Source organism: Berghia stephanieae, chromosome 6, assembly GCF_034508935.2.
Source record: "Berghia stephanieae isolate SIO BIC M18660-M18661 chromosome 6, UCSD_Bste_1.3, whole genome shotgun sequence".
Lineage (NCBI taxonomy): Eukaryota > Metazoa > Mollusca > Gastropoda > Nudibranchia > Aeolidiidae > Berghia > Berghia stephanieae.
Genome location: NC_088365.1, coordinates 39,144,350 through 39,161,819, shown reverse-complemented (window position 1 = coordinate 39,161,819; position 17,470 = coordinate 39,144,350). Strand labels below are relative to the sequence as shown.

The following is a 17,470-nucleotide window of genomic DNA, read 5'->3' as shown; positions in this document are numbered from 1 at the left end:
TTAAGTGGGAGGAGTGGTGATTGGGGGAAGAGAACTTATACGACAGAGGCAAAGAACTGCTGTGGCCGTAGAAGGGAGTTAGAAGTGTTAAACTGCTGGGACTGTAGAAAGGTTATAAGAAGTGAAAACTGATAACGGTTTTCCACCTTGGAACCAGTCCCCGGTTCTCAGTCAAGGAACCGTGGGACCGGTCCTCAGCTACTACTACACTCCACTCCGGATAATCGCAACACCTTGGGATCAGCGAAAATGTTGCGATTAACCGAAGTTGGAATTAACCTAAGTTGAGTTTCCAGTCTACTATTGCAACATATTACACTTATATGGTAAACACAAACTAGTTGTAAATATTGATCTTAGTCCACCACAGACTGAGCAATATGATTGAATTAAAAATCGTATGGCAGACTAGACCTGTACAGTGATGCTAAAACTCTGGTTCCACCGGAAAAAACTTCGGTCTGGAAAAAAAAATTCCGGGTTAAGGGCAACTTCTGTCAAATTCTGGTGAGGTCAGTTTGTTCCAAGGGTACCCCCCCCCTCCCTTCCAACCACCACATCATCTTCACTGCCACAACTACTTCAACTACCATCACCATATCATCACTACCACAACTACTACAACCACCACCACTACATCATCATCAATGCCACTACTACTACTGCAACCCCCACCACTACATCATCATCACTACCACTACTAATACAACCACCACCACCACATCATCACTACCACTACTACTACAACCACCACCACCACCATCACATCATCAGGTCATCATCACTACCACCACATCATCATCATCATCATTACCACTACTACTACAACCATCACCACCACATCATCATCATCACTACCACTAATACTACTGCTACCACTACTACAGCCACCACCACCACATCATCATCACTAATGTAACATGTATTGTAATATATTGGATTTGTGCGAATGTAGTTCGGCTGTGTGTAATTATGTTAGGGTTCTTTCTAGAGGTACGCATTTTGTGTTGTGCATGTTTTGCATGTGAGTGTGAATATTGACTGCATGAACGTATTAGCACTTTTTGTTACTTAGAAAAGATTGTTTTGTGTTAGGTTAGTTACTGAAATTACTCCGTCCTAGATGGTCGTATTATGTATTTGTTTTAAATTTACCATATAATTGATAATTAATAAATTGAATGAACGAAGTCTGACCCGAGTCGTTACAACTACCACTACTACTACAACCACCACCACCCACACATCATCACTACCACAACTAATACAACCAACACCACATCTTCATCACTACCACCGCTACTACTACCACCACCACCACCACATCATCATCACTACCACTACTACTCCAACCACCACCACTACAGACCTGCCAACCAGTACGATTAATCATATTTTAGTACGATTTTTGGACCCCAAATACGAGGATACGATTTTCGTGGATTTAATACGATTTTTTAAAAGATATGTGATGTGAATGATATTGATGATACATTGATACACACGTGTCGCGTCGTACACCAACTGTTGACTGTGTTTCTGAATGAATGATGCATCACATTTAATACTATAGTTATCATTTCAGTTGCTTATATGATGCCGGTTTTCACCAATATTTTTCTCAAACATTTTTGAGGATTTGCATAGGATTATGCATAGAAGAAGCTTGTTTTATACTTTAAATAGTCTCAGACCACATTTAAACTTTTGCCACTTATTAAGTAGAAAATTCTAAGTGAAAATTTAATTGAACCAACATCTTTGACTTTAAAGCCTTCAATTAAAAACTGTATTGCTAATTAACTTAAACATAAATGGGTTATTTCCCTTTATAATCACTAAAATTTATTTTGATTTATAAAATTTATAATGATCTTTTTTTCCTTAATTATTTTGTACGACTCTTGAATTACAAAGTGGGCGGCTTTAGGAACAGTATTTGGTTCAAAATGAATTCTCCATAACCGTTTTAGAAGTATTTAACTTGTCTTTGCATATTACATACTTAGGAATTCCCCATCATTTGACCAAAGTAATAGTATTAGTAGGATGTAGTAGTAAAAGTAGTAGTAGTTAGTAATAGTAGGAGGAGGAGGAGGAGTGAATGAAAAAAAAAAAAAAAAAAAGAGAGAGAGAGAGAGAGAGAGAGAGAGAGAGAGAGAGAGAGAGAGAGAGAGAGAGAGAGAGAGAGAGAGAGAGAGAGAGAGAGAGAGAGAGAGAGAGAGAGAGAGAGAGAGAGAGAGAGAGAGGGAGGGAGGGAGAGAGAGAGGGAGGGAGAGCTCAAAACTTACTCATAACTGATTTACTGGGCTAGCAGATATCACCATCACAAGTTCATTTGGTACATCAGCATCATCCCCACATCATCATCTCTTACCACCACCGTCATGGCATCACCACTTCTACAACCGCCATCACAGCATTGTCACTGCCACAGCCACCACCACATCACTTCTACCACCACAGCCACCACAGTTTCATCATCATCACCACCACCACTAGAGCACCATCGCTACAACAACCACCACTTCTTCCACTGACACTAGCATCAATACTACGTACATGTTTGGGGCCTTTTGGTCATTTCTTTGAGTGTTTCGAAAGCAATTTCCTTAGATATTGCAATTTCTAAGCCTTGATAAATCGATAATTTTGTAATCACTAGAGATTACTTGAATGATGAAGATCAGACTTTATTTTGATTTGGGTTTAGTGTTAGCTGTTATATAAATTTGTATATAGTGCGCACTTTTTTTCCACTCACGCGGACAAAATACACTTTTTTGCTAAAAAATACACTTTTTAGGTTTATAGAATACACTTTTCATCCTGGGAAGGTTGGCAGGTCTGCCACTACATCATCATCTACTACTACTACTACTACTACTACTACTACTACTACTACTACTACTACTACTACTACTACTACTACTACTACTACTACTACTACTACTACTACTACTACTACTACTACTACTACTACTACAGACGACGACGACGACGACGACGACTACTACTACTACTACTACTACTACTACTACTACTACTACTACTACTACTACTACTACTACTACTACTACTACTACTACTACTACTACTACTACTAACGACTACTAACTACTAACTACTACCAGGTCATTTATGTGATAGGAAGAGTATCGGACCCAGAACAGTCCCTTTTGGTACTCCCAAGACTTGATAGGACGATTATAATGCACTGTCAACGATACCTTGTTGTTTTCTTTGCGTCAGAAATGATATAAGCCACACGTGGATATTACCTTTGTTACTGTAATGTTCTATTTTTAGTGGAGCTTTTTGTGTAGGACTGTGTCAAATACCTTGGTAAAGTCTAAGATATTTAGGTCAGTTTCTATTTATATGCCCATGCACTGTTATGATTTAATTGACTTTTACATGAATGTCCGCTTCTGAACCCATGTTATGTTGTAGAGGTTTAAGTATGTTGTTGTTTTCTGGGTGTTTCATGATGTGATGGCATGGCATAGTATGCATTCCAATATTTTACAACAGATACTTGTCAAAGATACAGGTCTGTAGTTTGCTGCATCATTTTACTGCCTTTCTTGAAAACTGGTGTTATTTTTGCTAGTTTCCAATCAATGGGGATTTTTCCAGATTTGAGGGATACATTAAATATTTTTATTATCGTTGGTGCAATTTCTGTTGCATAATGTTTTAGGATGTGATTTGGGATGTTGTCTGGTCCCCGTGCTTTGCAGGGTGTTCATGTATGTTTTTAAGTAGCTTCAGCACTCCCATCTGTTTTGGTTTCTAGTTACGCTATTTTGAGATAAATCATTTCTGGTGTGGTTTTCCTATCCAGATTTTAAATTTAAATGATTATTAAGAATTTCTGCTTAGGTCACACTGTCTTGATGCAATGTTTCATCATGTCTCAGCGACACTACCCCTAAACTATCTTTTTACTTTGTTTTGAGGTAGTTCCAGAAGCGCTTTTTGTTTCTATCTTTCATCGAGTGCTCTAGTGTGTTGTGAATATAGTCCATGTGCCCCTTCTTATTTCTCTCTGGGTTGTTACTTTGAATTCCTGTTAGTGGTCCTATTGCTTGACATTTGTTATGGGTTTTCTTTGTCTTAACAAACAGCTTGCGTTTTCTTTTAATTTTTCTTCTTAGATTGGTATTTATCCATGGCTGATAGTTTTGTTTTTTTGTTCATTTCTTGCATCCAAGAGTATTATCATTTCGCATAAGTATCTAATTTTCTCAATTAAGGCGTTTTTATTTGCTTTGCAATGGAGATGTATTCTTCTCCTTTTTGCATTTCAATACTGTGTCAGAATCAATGACAACAATGTCATGATCTGATAGACTGGGAATGGCATCAGAGGTTTTGATCAGGCTGGGTTGTTGGTGATGTAGAGGTTTAATATGTTCTCTTTTCATGTCGGCTGGTGTTGAAGTTGTTCTGATGTGTTTTTCACGAGTATATAGCTCCCAACATATGTGGGAGAGGTTGCAATGTATTAGTCCATATTACGCTCAGGTAAGCCTACAGTTAAAGGCAATGGAGAGCTAGGCTAGTTCATGAATACTGTGTGTGTATGAGAGTGTCAATGTGAATCTCTACCTCGTACCCCAATTCCGAATTGGGTTACAAATGAAGAATCACGCCGTGACTGTCAGTTCACGTTCGACTGTCAAGAAGGCTGGACGCGTCTTGTTTTGTCTATTTAATGCAAACCATTGTGTTAATTTTCCTTATTCTTATTGGATTTTTAATCTGTTATTAGACCTGTGACATATCAATTCCCAGTGGAGTATATTATTAACAACTGTGAAAGTGGTGCTTAATGATTTAAACTTTTGAGGAAAATTTTTCAAGAATTACTTCGAATAAACGGATAAAGTTGAAGATTTGAACAGGGAACTTTCTACCCCCGCGAGGGAGAAAACTTAAACAGTTCTCATAACATCTCCCGAGGGAGTGTTAACTCATATTATTAACACTGTGAAAGTGGTGCTTAATGATTTAAAGTTTTGAGGAAAAAATTCTAATTACTTCAAATAAACAATGGAACCAGATAAAGTTGAAGATTTGAATAGGGAACTTTCTACCCCCGCTGGGGAGAAAACTAAAACAGTTCCCATAACATCTCCCTAAACAATTATTCATACACCTAAAACCGCCACATGAAGCAATCTCTAGAGATACCCTGAGGAGATGGACAAAAAAGACAATGGAGTTAGCGGGCATTGATATCAGTATTTTTAAGCCCCATTCCACCCGGGCAGCATCTACTAGCAAAGCGGCCACAAAAGGAGTTCCACTTGATATAATACTGAAAGCGGGAGGATGGAGGTCAGAGACCACGTTTACAAAATTTTATCATAAGCCAGTGGAGAGAACGAAAAAGGATTTCAATAGGGCAGTACTGGATAAATAAGTGAGTAGTGCTATGTAGATTTCGTAATTTACGTTATAATAGACAAACGCTTTAAAGCTTTATTTGTAACCCAATTCGGAATTGGGGTACGAGGTAGAGTTCGAAAATTAAACGAACTCACCTGTGATGTTCAATTGAAACTCTGACGAGTCCCAATTCCGAATGGGGAACAAATGCCCACCCATTGGTAAATATCATCTAAACTCATTAGACTATAATATAATAGTGTTATAGATTATACTTGTATGTATGTGTCCCATCCCGTTTCATTTGTTCCGTATGTCTGTTCTGACGCGTTAAAGCCTGACAGTCACGGTGTGATTCTTCATTTGTTCCCCATTCGGAATTGGGACTCGTCAGAGTTTCAATTAAACATCACAGGTGAGTTCGTTTAATTTTCGAAGTATGTATCTACTTACTGCTATAATACATCAATGTTTTAACATAGCCAATGTCATTGGCTTTGCTGCAGGCAGGCAGTGCGTACACAACACACACACACACACACACTCACACACACACACAGTCTGCTTGAGAGAGAGAGAGAGAGAGAGAGAGAGAGAGAGAGAGAGAGAGAGAGAGAGAGAGAGAGAGAGAGAGAGAGAGAGAGAGAGAGAGAGTTGCTGATGGGATAAAAAAGATTGGTGATTAAGGCCATTTGGGTTGTTTTCACTGGAAATTCGGCCATAACAATAACAGAGATTTTAGGCTCATCCCACCATCACTGTTATGCTGAGATTCCACAGTAATTTGTTAGGCTTAGACTCTAAGTTAGAGTGAGTGTTGTGTGACTTGTAACTGATTGGATAATTACGAGTGATTAGAAGCTAGCGGGTGATGAGCTCTGTGTGAAATTTAAGGCAGTCTTTTCCTATCATTGGGACATGTGACATGAGTTTTGAAGTGCAGTTGATAGTGGTAGTGGCTGTCATTGGTGGGGTTTTAGATGAGTAGAAGGCAAAGGAAAGGAGGATGATTTAACTATTGGATTTTTCCAACCATTTCTCTCTTTTGGGGAGAGGTTGTATGGAGCAGGAGTTAAACGGATGAAAGTTGCAGTCACGTCGTTTGATTTATTTACTTGAGGAGATAACTCAAATTGTGTTCCGTGTGTTTTGTATTCAGTGGTAATTATTTTCAGCGGAATTTTGGGAATTTGTGATTTTCTACGAAATATTCCGCTGACTTTGCCCTGTCTTTAGAAGCTCAGGTCATGTGGTGGATCCATGAAAAAAATCACCATCATGCATGTGTCATATTTTGACACCTGTGCTCAGTTGCATGAAACATTCTTATTTTAATGGCGCCAGTCTCGACAAACTGGTGCCAGATGTAAAAAATTGAGGCAAGGCAATTGATGGTCGAAAGGAAGGGGTGGGGGGAGGGGGTAATTGAGTGTAGATTTTATTTGTAAATTGGTCAAGAGTGGTATTACAGTTACAGGTACATTAAAAAAAATAATTATCATAACTTCCCCCTTATTAGATTAAAAAAGCTAAATTAAACTACTCTCTCTCCCTCTCTCTCTCTCTCTCTCTCTGTCTCTCTCTCTCTCTCTCTGTCTGTCTCTCTGTCTCTCTTGCTCGCTCTCTCTCTCTCTCTCTCTGTCTGTATCTCTGTCTCTCTTGCTTGCTCTCTCTCTCTCTCTCTGTCTGTCTCTCTGTCTCGCTATCTCTCTGTCTCTCTTGCTCGCTATCTCTCTGTGTCTCTCTCTCTCTCTCTCTCTCTCTCTCTCTCTCTCTTTCTCTCTCTCTCCCTCTCTCTCCTCTCTTCTCTCTCTCTCTCCCTCTCTCTCTCTCTCTCTCTCTCTCTCTCTCTCTCTCTCTCTCTCTTTCTCTCTCTCTCTCTTGCTCACTCTCTCTCCCCCTCTTTCGCTCTTTCAATGTCCCCATCTCTCTCTGTCTGTTTCTCTCTTTCTATTTTTCCCTTATCCTTATATCTGTCAACCATTCTTCTATCAATCTCTATGTTAACTTTATAAACATCATCTGGTTATAGTAGAGATGATTTTATTTAACAATTTTAATTTATTAAAGATACTTGAGTCTTACTTGTAAGATCCGTAACCACTGTGCTACAGTAACAGATATCAAACAAGTAAAAACAAATACTTTCAGGCCTTTTGATCAAAATTTAATTTTAAATCTCTTGAATGGAAGGTAAGTCTTTAAAATCGTTTTAAGGAAAGGACAATTCATTAAAAATTAACATAAAGTCAGTTATATCTCTATTATTAAGAATAAAGATGTATACTAGAAGTTGTAATTATGAAACTATGATCCATATTTCATGTTATGATTTTGTTTTGAGTTTGACCGATGGACTGATACATTTTCCTCCTTTTTGACAAATTGCCATTTTCATCAATGTATATTGCCTTCAATATTTCTTCTCTTCAAATACCCTATGCATTGATATAATGGGACTGCTACAACAGGAATTTAATCCTGTTGTTCTACTGTAGTATAATAACTCTTTTTGGAAGGAATATGCATGTAATGAGGTATATTCTAACATAAGTCTAAAAATTTTGTGAATTCCAGAACATTTTGATTATATTTAATAATTAAAATTAATACATTTTTCTTTCTAATTTCAGATTTGACAGGTGCATTTGAGAAAATAGACAATCTGAACAAAGAACTCTGCAAGGCAAAATTGGTTAGTGATTTTAGGATTGATAGGTGTCCAGACCCATTAAATAAAATCTTTAACCCAGTTGGTTCATACAATCAAGTGATATGAAAATAGGTTTTGAACAAAAATGTTTATTTTTTTGTTCTTAAATCAGTTGGCAATGGTTTTCATATCGGATGTTGTTAACAACGTTGAAATAAAATATCGTAGTTGTTTATAATAACTGTGGCTTATACCCTGACCCAGGATGAAATAGGCAATGATGATGTTGATGATGTATATATGGATTGAAATTACAACAAAGAAATAGTCTATAAGAAATGGATGAATGAGAACAGACTGAAACTGAATGATAATAAGACAGAGGTGCTGTATGTGGGGAACAGGAAGTGGAAAAGTGAAACAGATTTGAAGTTCAAATTGTTGACAAAGTGAAAAACCTTGGCACATTCTTAGACTCTGGACTGTCGATGGAGCATCCGGTTAATAATTTGGTTAGATCTCTCTTTTTCCAACTAAAAAAGATTGCTTCTATTAGACGGTTCATATCTGAAGATGTGACCAAGCACCTGGTTGTGTCCCTCGTACTATCGTAATTGGATTATTGTAATGCTCTGTTGTTTGGCGTTTCGCAATACAATCTGAGACGTCTTCAGATTGTCCAAAACAGCGCTGCCAGACTAGTATTCATGAAGCGTAGGTGCGATTCTGTCAGACCTCTGCTTCATGACCTGCATCGGCTGCCTGGTGAGAAAAGGATTATATTCAAAGCTTGTGTTTTAGTGTATCGTTGTCTTGAAGGTACTGCCCCTTCCTACCTTTTGGAACTAATTGAAAGATATTCAAGAGCCCGCCCCTTACGTTTGGCCAGTGATTTCACAAAACTAGTTGTCCCTCGAATTTGGAAAAATGCTGGAATGAGATCCTTTTCTCATTTCGGACCCTCTATTTGGAACGCCTTACCGCAGAGCATTCGTGAAAAAGAATCTCTGTCTATTTTTAAACGTTCGCTTAAAACATATCTGTTTCGATTTTAGTAGATGGTATGAGAAGCAAGATAGGTTTGGTTTGTGTTGTGTGTTGTGTGAAATACAACCAGGCATGTCTACTGTCCTGGAACTTCCGGATTTGTCCCGGAAATTTGAAAAAAATAATGGCTGTCCCGGAAAATACGGAAATTTTTATTTTTGTCCCGGAAATTATAAAATCAACCATTTAATTACAACTTTAAATTAAGAAGTTTATGCAATTATTAACTACTGTGACATCATCATCATCATCATCATCATCATCACCATCATCATCCCTATAACCACAACTACAACCTCCACCACCGCATCATCATGATCCCCACCACAAAAATTACCACATCATCATCATCATCTCTACCACCACTACAACAACAACAACCACAACATCATCATCTCAACCACCACCACATCATCATCTCTACCACTACTACTACAACAGCCACCTCTACCGCCACTACTACATCTACCACCACATCATCATCTCTACCACAACAACTACAGCCACCACCACCACCATATCATCTCTACCACTACTACAACGACAACCACCACCACATCATCATCTATCACCACCACATCATCTTTACCACCACCATTACTACAACAACCACCACCACATCATCATCTCTACCACCACTACAACAACCACCACCACATCATCATCTTTACCACCACTACTACAACCACCACCACTACTACAACAACCACTACATCATTATCTCTACCACCAATACTAATACAACAACACATCATCAAGCTATTCTCTTTCTTAATACTTAATGGTTGGAGAAATATTTCCTCCTTTTTTGTGGTCAGTTATTCTTACCAGTGGTGAGTTATCCGAGTAATATTGTATTTTTAAACCAGTGATTGAAGATACTTCTTTTGTTGCTAGCAGATTACTTGCTACTTATGATTACCTCTGGCACTATTGGAACCACTTTATGTTCTTGATATAGCAATGACTATGAAAATTTTTGTTTTCTATTTTTGTAGGAAAGACTACTCTTAAATCAAAGCCCTATCTCAGGGATGCCACTTTTCCGGTTTTAGCCGGAAATCCGTTTTTTTTTAACCACCAGCCGGTTTTAATCCGGAACCTCCGGTTTTTATCCCGTCACTATTTAAAAAAAAAAAAAAATTTTAAGAAGAAGAAAAAAATCGCGATCGAGATTTGAGCCGGAACTTTTTTGCCGGGTGAATAATTTGGGCTGTCACCGCCGGTCGAATATTTGGGCACCTAAATGGTAGTTTATCTCCGCCCATCCCCATCACAATTCCTCCTTTAAAATTTTTTTTTTGGATAAATAAACAGTGATTTTGAGAATTTCTCAGAAATTTTCCGCTGAATTTGCCGTGTCAAACATTTCCCTCAAAACCACAAAATCACCATTATGTCTAATGTCATATTTTGACACCTGTGCAATAGTCTCGTGAAATTTAGTGACGGTCCCGTTTTTATGACGTCGGGCCAGACTGAATGGCATCAGATCTCACAATTGACACAGACGACCAGTGGTGATCTTTGATTAGCTAGTTGATGGTTGAAGGGGAAGGGGAGGGACAAATCTCTCTCCTCTCTCTCTCTCTCTCTCTCTCTCTCTCTCTCTCTCTCTCTCTCTCTCTCTCTCTCTCTCTTTTCCTCTTTCCCTTTGCCTTTCTTTCCATTTGTCCTCTATTTTTTTTTTTTTGATATAGAATTCCTAAGATCAATTCATAAATTATTCTGGTAGAGAAGTCTCCCCCCCCCCCCCCCCCTCCCTCCCTCCTCTCTCTCTCTCTCTCTCTCTCTCTCTCTCTCTCTCTCTCTCTCTACCACCACTACTATTACAACCACCACCACATCATCCCTACCAACACTACTACTACAAATAACACCACAGCGTCCCTACCACCAGTACTACTACAACTACCACCACATCATCATTCCTACCACAACTATTTCAACCACCACCACACAATTATCTCTAAAAGACCACCACTACTACAACCACCACCTCATCATCATCCCTACCACCACTACTACTACAACCACCATCACATCATCATCTCTAAGACCACTACTACTACAATCACCACCGCATCATCATCCCTACCACCACTACCACATCATCCCTACCACCACTCCTACTACAACCACCACCACACCCTCATCCCTAGCACCACTACTACTACAAATAACACCACATCATCCCTACCACCACCACTACTACAACTACCACCACATCATCAACCCTACTACCACAACTACAACCACCACCACACTATCATCCCTAGCACCACTACTACTACAAATAACACATCATCCCTACCACCACTACTACTACAACTACCACTACATCATCATTCCTACTACAACCACCACCACACAATCATCCATACGACCAGTACTGCTATACTATAATCACTACCACATCATCCCTACCACCACTACTACTACAACCACCACCACATCATCATCCCTACTACAACCACCAAATGTAATTACACTTTCAACTTTTGAAATTCTCCGAGTTTTGTCAGAAATCGCTGCTAGACAAACAAATTTTGGATCGCATCTCCGTGAACTTGAGTGAAGTTCAAATTTATAGGTTATGGTTGCATGGGTTGATTTGTTTCTCGTCCGCGCAAGTTTTCAGGCTTTTTAAAATTTGCCTGGTGGCATCCCTGCTATCTCCACTGAGTAAAAATCTTTTTGAATTTTGGAAATCCGTTAATATATAACAAAGTTATGCAGTTTCAAATGTGTCATTTATTTGGATGACTCACAAAGAGAAAAAAATACGGAAAATATGGGACGCTTTTTCTGCGTTTTATTCTGGTTTGTGGCTGTATCTCGCTTAATACGTGGAATAAGATATCAAAACTTGGCAATTTTATGGCAAAATTATCAGAAAATATATTGAAGACATCAGAAAAGTTCTATCTTGTATAGTTTTAGAGCTGTATGGCTAGGGTCAACTATAATTTTGTTTTAAAATATACATAATATTGATCATTTGGAACTTTTCCGAAGTGTAATTTATGTCTACAACCCATACAAATGACACGAAAATGCCTGTTAAATTATTATCAATCAGTCCCGTGAGACCATGGCTTATGTTATTTCTAGTATTTACTAGAGAGAGAGATATAGAGAGAGAGAGAGAGAGAGAGAGAGATAGAGAGAGAGAGGAGAGAGAAGGAGAGGAGAGGAGAGAGAGGAGAGGGAGAGAGAGAGAGAGAGGAGAGAGAGAGAGAGAGGAGAGAGAGAGGAGAGAGAGGAGAGAGAGAGGAGAGAGAGGAGAGAGAGAGAGGAGAGAGAGGAGAGAGAGAGAGGGAGAGAGAGAGAGAGGAGAGAGAGAGAGAGAGAGAGAGAGAGAGAGAGAGAGAGAGAGAGAGAGAGGAGGAGAGAGAGAGAGAGAGAGAGGGAGAGAGAGAGAGAGAGGAGAGAGGAAGAGAGAGAGAGAGAGAGAGAGAGAGAGAGAGAGAGAGGAGAGAGAGAGAGAGAGAGAGAGGAGAGAGAGGAGAGAGAGAGAGAGGAGAGAGAGAGAGAGAGAGAGAGAGAGAGAGAGAGAGAGAGAGAGAGAGAGAGAGAAGAGAGAGAGAGAGAGAGAGAGAGAGAGAGAGAGAGAGAGAGAAGAGAGAGAGAGAGAGAGTTAATCTATTATCCCTATGACATAACAATGAAACAATGCCTTAATTAAAAAAAAGCGCGCGAGGATTTGTGTCGCCAGTCATCGCGAACAAGGTGCCAGATGGCCACGTGTGTGGCCAAATATATAATTTTGCTTCTTTTATTAAATTTTATTCATCTAATTTTGTCTCAGTGACATTTATCCTAGTCTATTCAATTTTCTGTTTGTTAAAATTTAGTTCATTTTAAGTGGGCCAGTCTTAATAGTGAAAGCCATATGATTTTCTATTTAGCCACTCTTGAAGTCGAATTTGGTCAGGTTAAAGTCTGGCCATCTGGCAGACTTGCCTCGCTCACGTCATTTTCGTGTCTCGCGATGGTGGAGCAAAATGGCCGTCTCCATATTTTCACTTATTGAAATGCAAATTGGGTTGATGTTTTGTGAGAATACGGAAAAGTACTTATCATAATCCAATGAAATTTTACAAACAAAAAGAAGAAATGTTCATGTATTACCTTGTCAGCGACAAAACCTACACGCCCGGTAGTTTTAGAAATATTTTACTCCAAAGAGGTCTTCTGGTAATCGTACGAGTTTTGTCGCTGACATAATCTAAAATGACCTCTTTTCTAACTGTGTGCCAACTTTCAGTCATATTCATCGATAAACAGCTTCGTAATTAATTTTTTAAAATAGCATGTACGGAACGGCTTCGTCCCATATTTTGTCGCGAATTTGGGCACTTCGTGAGCGAAAAAGAGGCCCAAAGATTTGGGCGGGATAGTCATTGCTACTTGATATCAGATGTTTGACTATCTTTTAAGACATTAAGATTGTGTGGCGTATTGTTCCTGAAATTTGAGTTTTTTTTCTGTGAAATGTCCCTGAAATTTGAAATTTGTAGGCATGCCTGTACAACTAAATTATAAAAAAAATATGAAGACTATCTGAGGTTTGCTATCAAACAGATATAGTGTTAAGGATGGCTTTAAAAAAAAAAAGATATTACTTTTTAAATTTTCCTAGTATTTTTCTTTTTCTTCCATGTCCAGCACTGTAGGTTAAAATGAACAAGTGTACACCATTTTTAAGGAAATAAATCTATTAAAAGCCATCACTGCAAAACTTCGGGTTAGCAAAAGTGTCATCCTCCTCTCAACCAATACTCAAGGTTGGTAGGTGACCTGTCCTTTAAACTGACCGTATAAGGATAAAATATTGGACTGATTGGACATTGATGAAACTAAAGTATATTCTCTGTACAAGTTATACGCTTTTTACTATTTCTCCAGTTTTATATTTGAAAGTTTTAAAGTTTTTTTAATGAATATCTAAATATATTTCTTGTTTCAGTTTATCAAACTTCATCAAATGTATTTTAATTTTCTATTTATTTATTTCTTTTTTTTTTTTGTGGGTTGGTCTTATATTATTTTGGTTAGATATGCCTTTTTCTAATTGGGGAAAAGCTGGACTTAAATGAGTTAAATTGCTCTGAAATTGGGCATTTTCTGTAGGGAGTGTCATTTCACTCTGAATACTAATGGAATAATTTTAACGATTTGAATAAACCATTTACAATTTGTTTTCATTCATGAGTAACTTTTAATATATAGACAGCTTTCTGACAATTTTCTTATTTATTTTTATCTCTTCCTCAGGCTATCAGCAAAAGTAAAAGAGCTAAAGTGAGTTTATTGTCACTAAGAATATTGATATATCCAGGTTTTTCCTCAATGTCAGAGTATACGGGTGCAAGGCACCCAGTTGAGGGGGGCTATACAAAATATGTTGAGGGGGAGAGGGTTAAACAGGACTTTATGGGCACCATGTGTTTCTACATGTTGATCTTATTGAATCGTGAATCATATTGAAATTTAAAATTGCCAACTAAAATTGATCAAATATTCTTTGTCATTGATAAAATATATATAGATAAAATATTAAGACAACCGGTAGTGATGTCAACAGGACAATGCAAATATATCATCCAAGTAACACCAGATACTTAATATTATCAGGGCAGGACATGAATTTAGAAAGGCTAACAGTTTTAAAAACTATCAAGTTATCGGAACTTTAAATTAAAAAAGTGCTTTTCTTTTATTCTAGGATGTTGAAATGCTGATTCAAGAGTCGGATTCCCTCCAACATAAACTTCAGAGCCAAGAAGAGGAGTTTAGACTTCAGAATCAAACACTTATGGGAGAACTGGCCCTGGTACATTTTAATTATGGTTTGAATATATTGGAACGATGGATATTTTTTATCATATACAGATTGCCATCTTGGGCTTAATGAATGGTTTAGAAAAGAAATAAGACAGGAGAAATATCTAAAATCCTTGAGATTTTTTTTTCCTGCACACACACACACACACACACAAACACACACACACACACACACACACACACATATACATATACATATATTACACATATACTCGCACACACTCATACTCATACGCCCTTAAAATTAAAAAAAAACCCCATAAAACCCTTCCAAATTTCTGTCCACCTGATATTTGATCTTTGAAAGCCTTGATAAAGATATTTTTTGAGCAAGTGGTAGCAAATTCCACAACCTTGGACCAGAAAGACACGTTCACCAGCCTTCACTCGACAGTGGGGTGTTTTCAATTTGCGGTCGTTCGTTGATCGATCACTGTGGGATATACTGTTCAATGAGGCTTGAGAGATACATTGATGAAGAGCTTTCCAAGCATTTGAATACAATAGTTGAAGATTTATATTTAATGTGATGGTCCACTGGCAGACAATGCAGCTGTTGTAATTCAGGAGCTGCAGTTTTCCTGTCTTTCTGCAGTACAACGCGGGCTGCCTTGGTGATGAAAGAGACATTGAGATTGATGTGGTCACAGGAGAGGACATTGCGACAATTTTTAAGACTAGGGCGGGATAAAAATTCCAAATGAACATGCTCAACGACATGAATGACACTGACAGACGTTTATTGTTGATGATGTAAATAATGAAAATGAAGAAATTAAAATATTCCAAAATTATGGAAAAAACTGGCAGAGATATATAGATTTAACAAAGAAATTTAATGATCACAATTCTTACTTATTACTTGCCGATTTCGAATATGAAAAGAAGGAATGGAGAAGAAAAATAGAAGCAATAGAAAGTGACCTTTCATCATTACAAAAAGAGGAACTCACAGAAGATGTGGACCTACGTGCATCACCCTTGATGATATTCTGAAAACAAATGCAATCACCCCACAATTTTACCACAGTAGAAGTTTTATCAGAAACCATTGTCATAAATATTTAACCGATAAGGCCCCGTATCGCCTCCTTCCGCCCGCTAGTATGTGGCCCCAAGCCGCCCGCTACCGGCCGCTAGAAAATGTGTACTGAACCACTACATAAATAGCTATTTCTACATTTCCGCCTATGATATCAGTGAGTATCGATACAATAAATCGAAGCAGAAGAATTTGCCCGTTTTTTTGCTCTTTAAAGCATGAAAATCGATATAATGGTAATGGAACTATGATTTTTTGAAAACGAAAGTAGTTTTCTCTTCAATTTGTCAACAATGGCATTCAATTATCTCAATCGCCTCATTAGTGAGCCCCATTTTAATGAAAATTTGACTGATAATGTTGCTGAAGAAGCTGGTTTAGATGATGAAAGTGACATAGAAGCCGATTTTGATGAAATTGAACATGGAGATGATGCAGGTGAAGGTCAAGAGAGTGAAATTGATGATGACGATGTGAGTAGTGATGAACGTGATTTTACTTGGACTGATCAGCTCAGAGATATCGAAATGGGTATCTTTACACGCCGTAAGGGTCCTATTCTGACTGATTTGGATCTTTCTCATGACAGTACACCCATGGAGTTTGTTGATTTGTTCTTGCCACCTTCTTTCTATGAACTTATTACTACTCAAACCAACCTCTATGCACAACAAAGAAATGCTCCAGAATCAATGTCAGCTATATCAGAGGATGACATTCGAATCTTCCTTTACATAAACATGATGTTTGGCATACACAAACTGCCTGGATTCAAATGTTATTGGTCAACTGATCCACTGCTAGGTGTACCATGTGTCTCTCAAGCCATGTCAAGGAACCGATATGAGGAGATGAGCCGGTATATTCACCTTGCCGACAGCACGGCTGCGATTCCACGTGGACAACAGGGTTATGATCCCCTCTACAAGATTCGTCCCATGATAAACATTGTTTTGAACGCTTCTCAGAAACACTACTACCCTGGTCCTGCCTTGTCTTTTGATGAGGCAATGATTCCTTTTACAGGTCGCCTTTTTTTAAAAACAGTATATCAAAGGCAAGCCAAATCCCTGGGGAGTCAAAGTTTGGTGTTGCGCCGACCCTATGAATGGTTATTTATGTAACTTCTCCTTCTACACAGGGAAGGAAAACCACCCTTTGGACAAAGGACTCGGACATCATGTTGTTTGGTCTCTAGGTCAGAATTACCTTGACAGATATCACCATTTTTTTTACGACAACTTCTTTTCTTCGGTTCAGCTTGCGTATGACCTCCATGAACGGGACACATACTGTTGCGGGACAATTCGGCCAAACAGAAAATTCTGGCCAAAGGATTTAAAGAAAATTGTGCTGAGCAACGGCGAGACCAAATTCAGACAATGTGGTGATCTTTTGGCATGTGTGTGGAAGGATAAGAGGCAGATAAATATTCTATCAACGGACAGTTCACCCAACTGTCAGCGCACCGAGCGACGCAC

General features: G+C 38.3%; 1 protein-coding gene across 3 annotated transcripts in view; it reads left to right on the top strand.

Moving 5' to 3' along the window:
- Positions 1-17,470, top strand: part of LOC144975007 (GRIP1-associated protein 1-like) — a 210,945-nt gene that overhangs the window by 10,460 nt on the left and 183,015 nt on the right. For all 3 annotated transcript variants that reach the window (XM_078918652.1, XM_078918654.1, XM_078918651.1), the window contains exons 3-5: positions 8,031-8,092; positions 14,378-14,404; positions 14,829-14,936. In XM_078918652.1, coding sequence (XP_078774778.1) covers positions 8,031-8,092; positions 14,378-14,404; positions 14,829-14,936 — 197 coding nt within the window. The remainder of the gene's footprint in view (positions 1-8,030; positions 8,093-14,377; positions 14,405-14,828; positions 14,937-17,470) is intronic.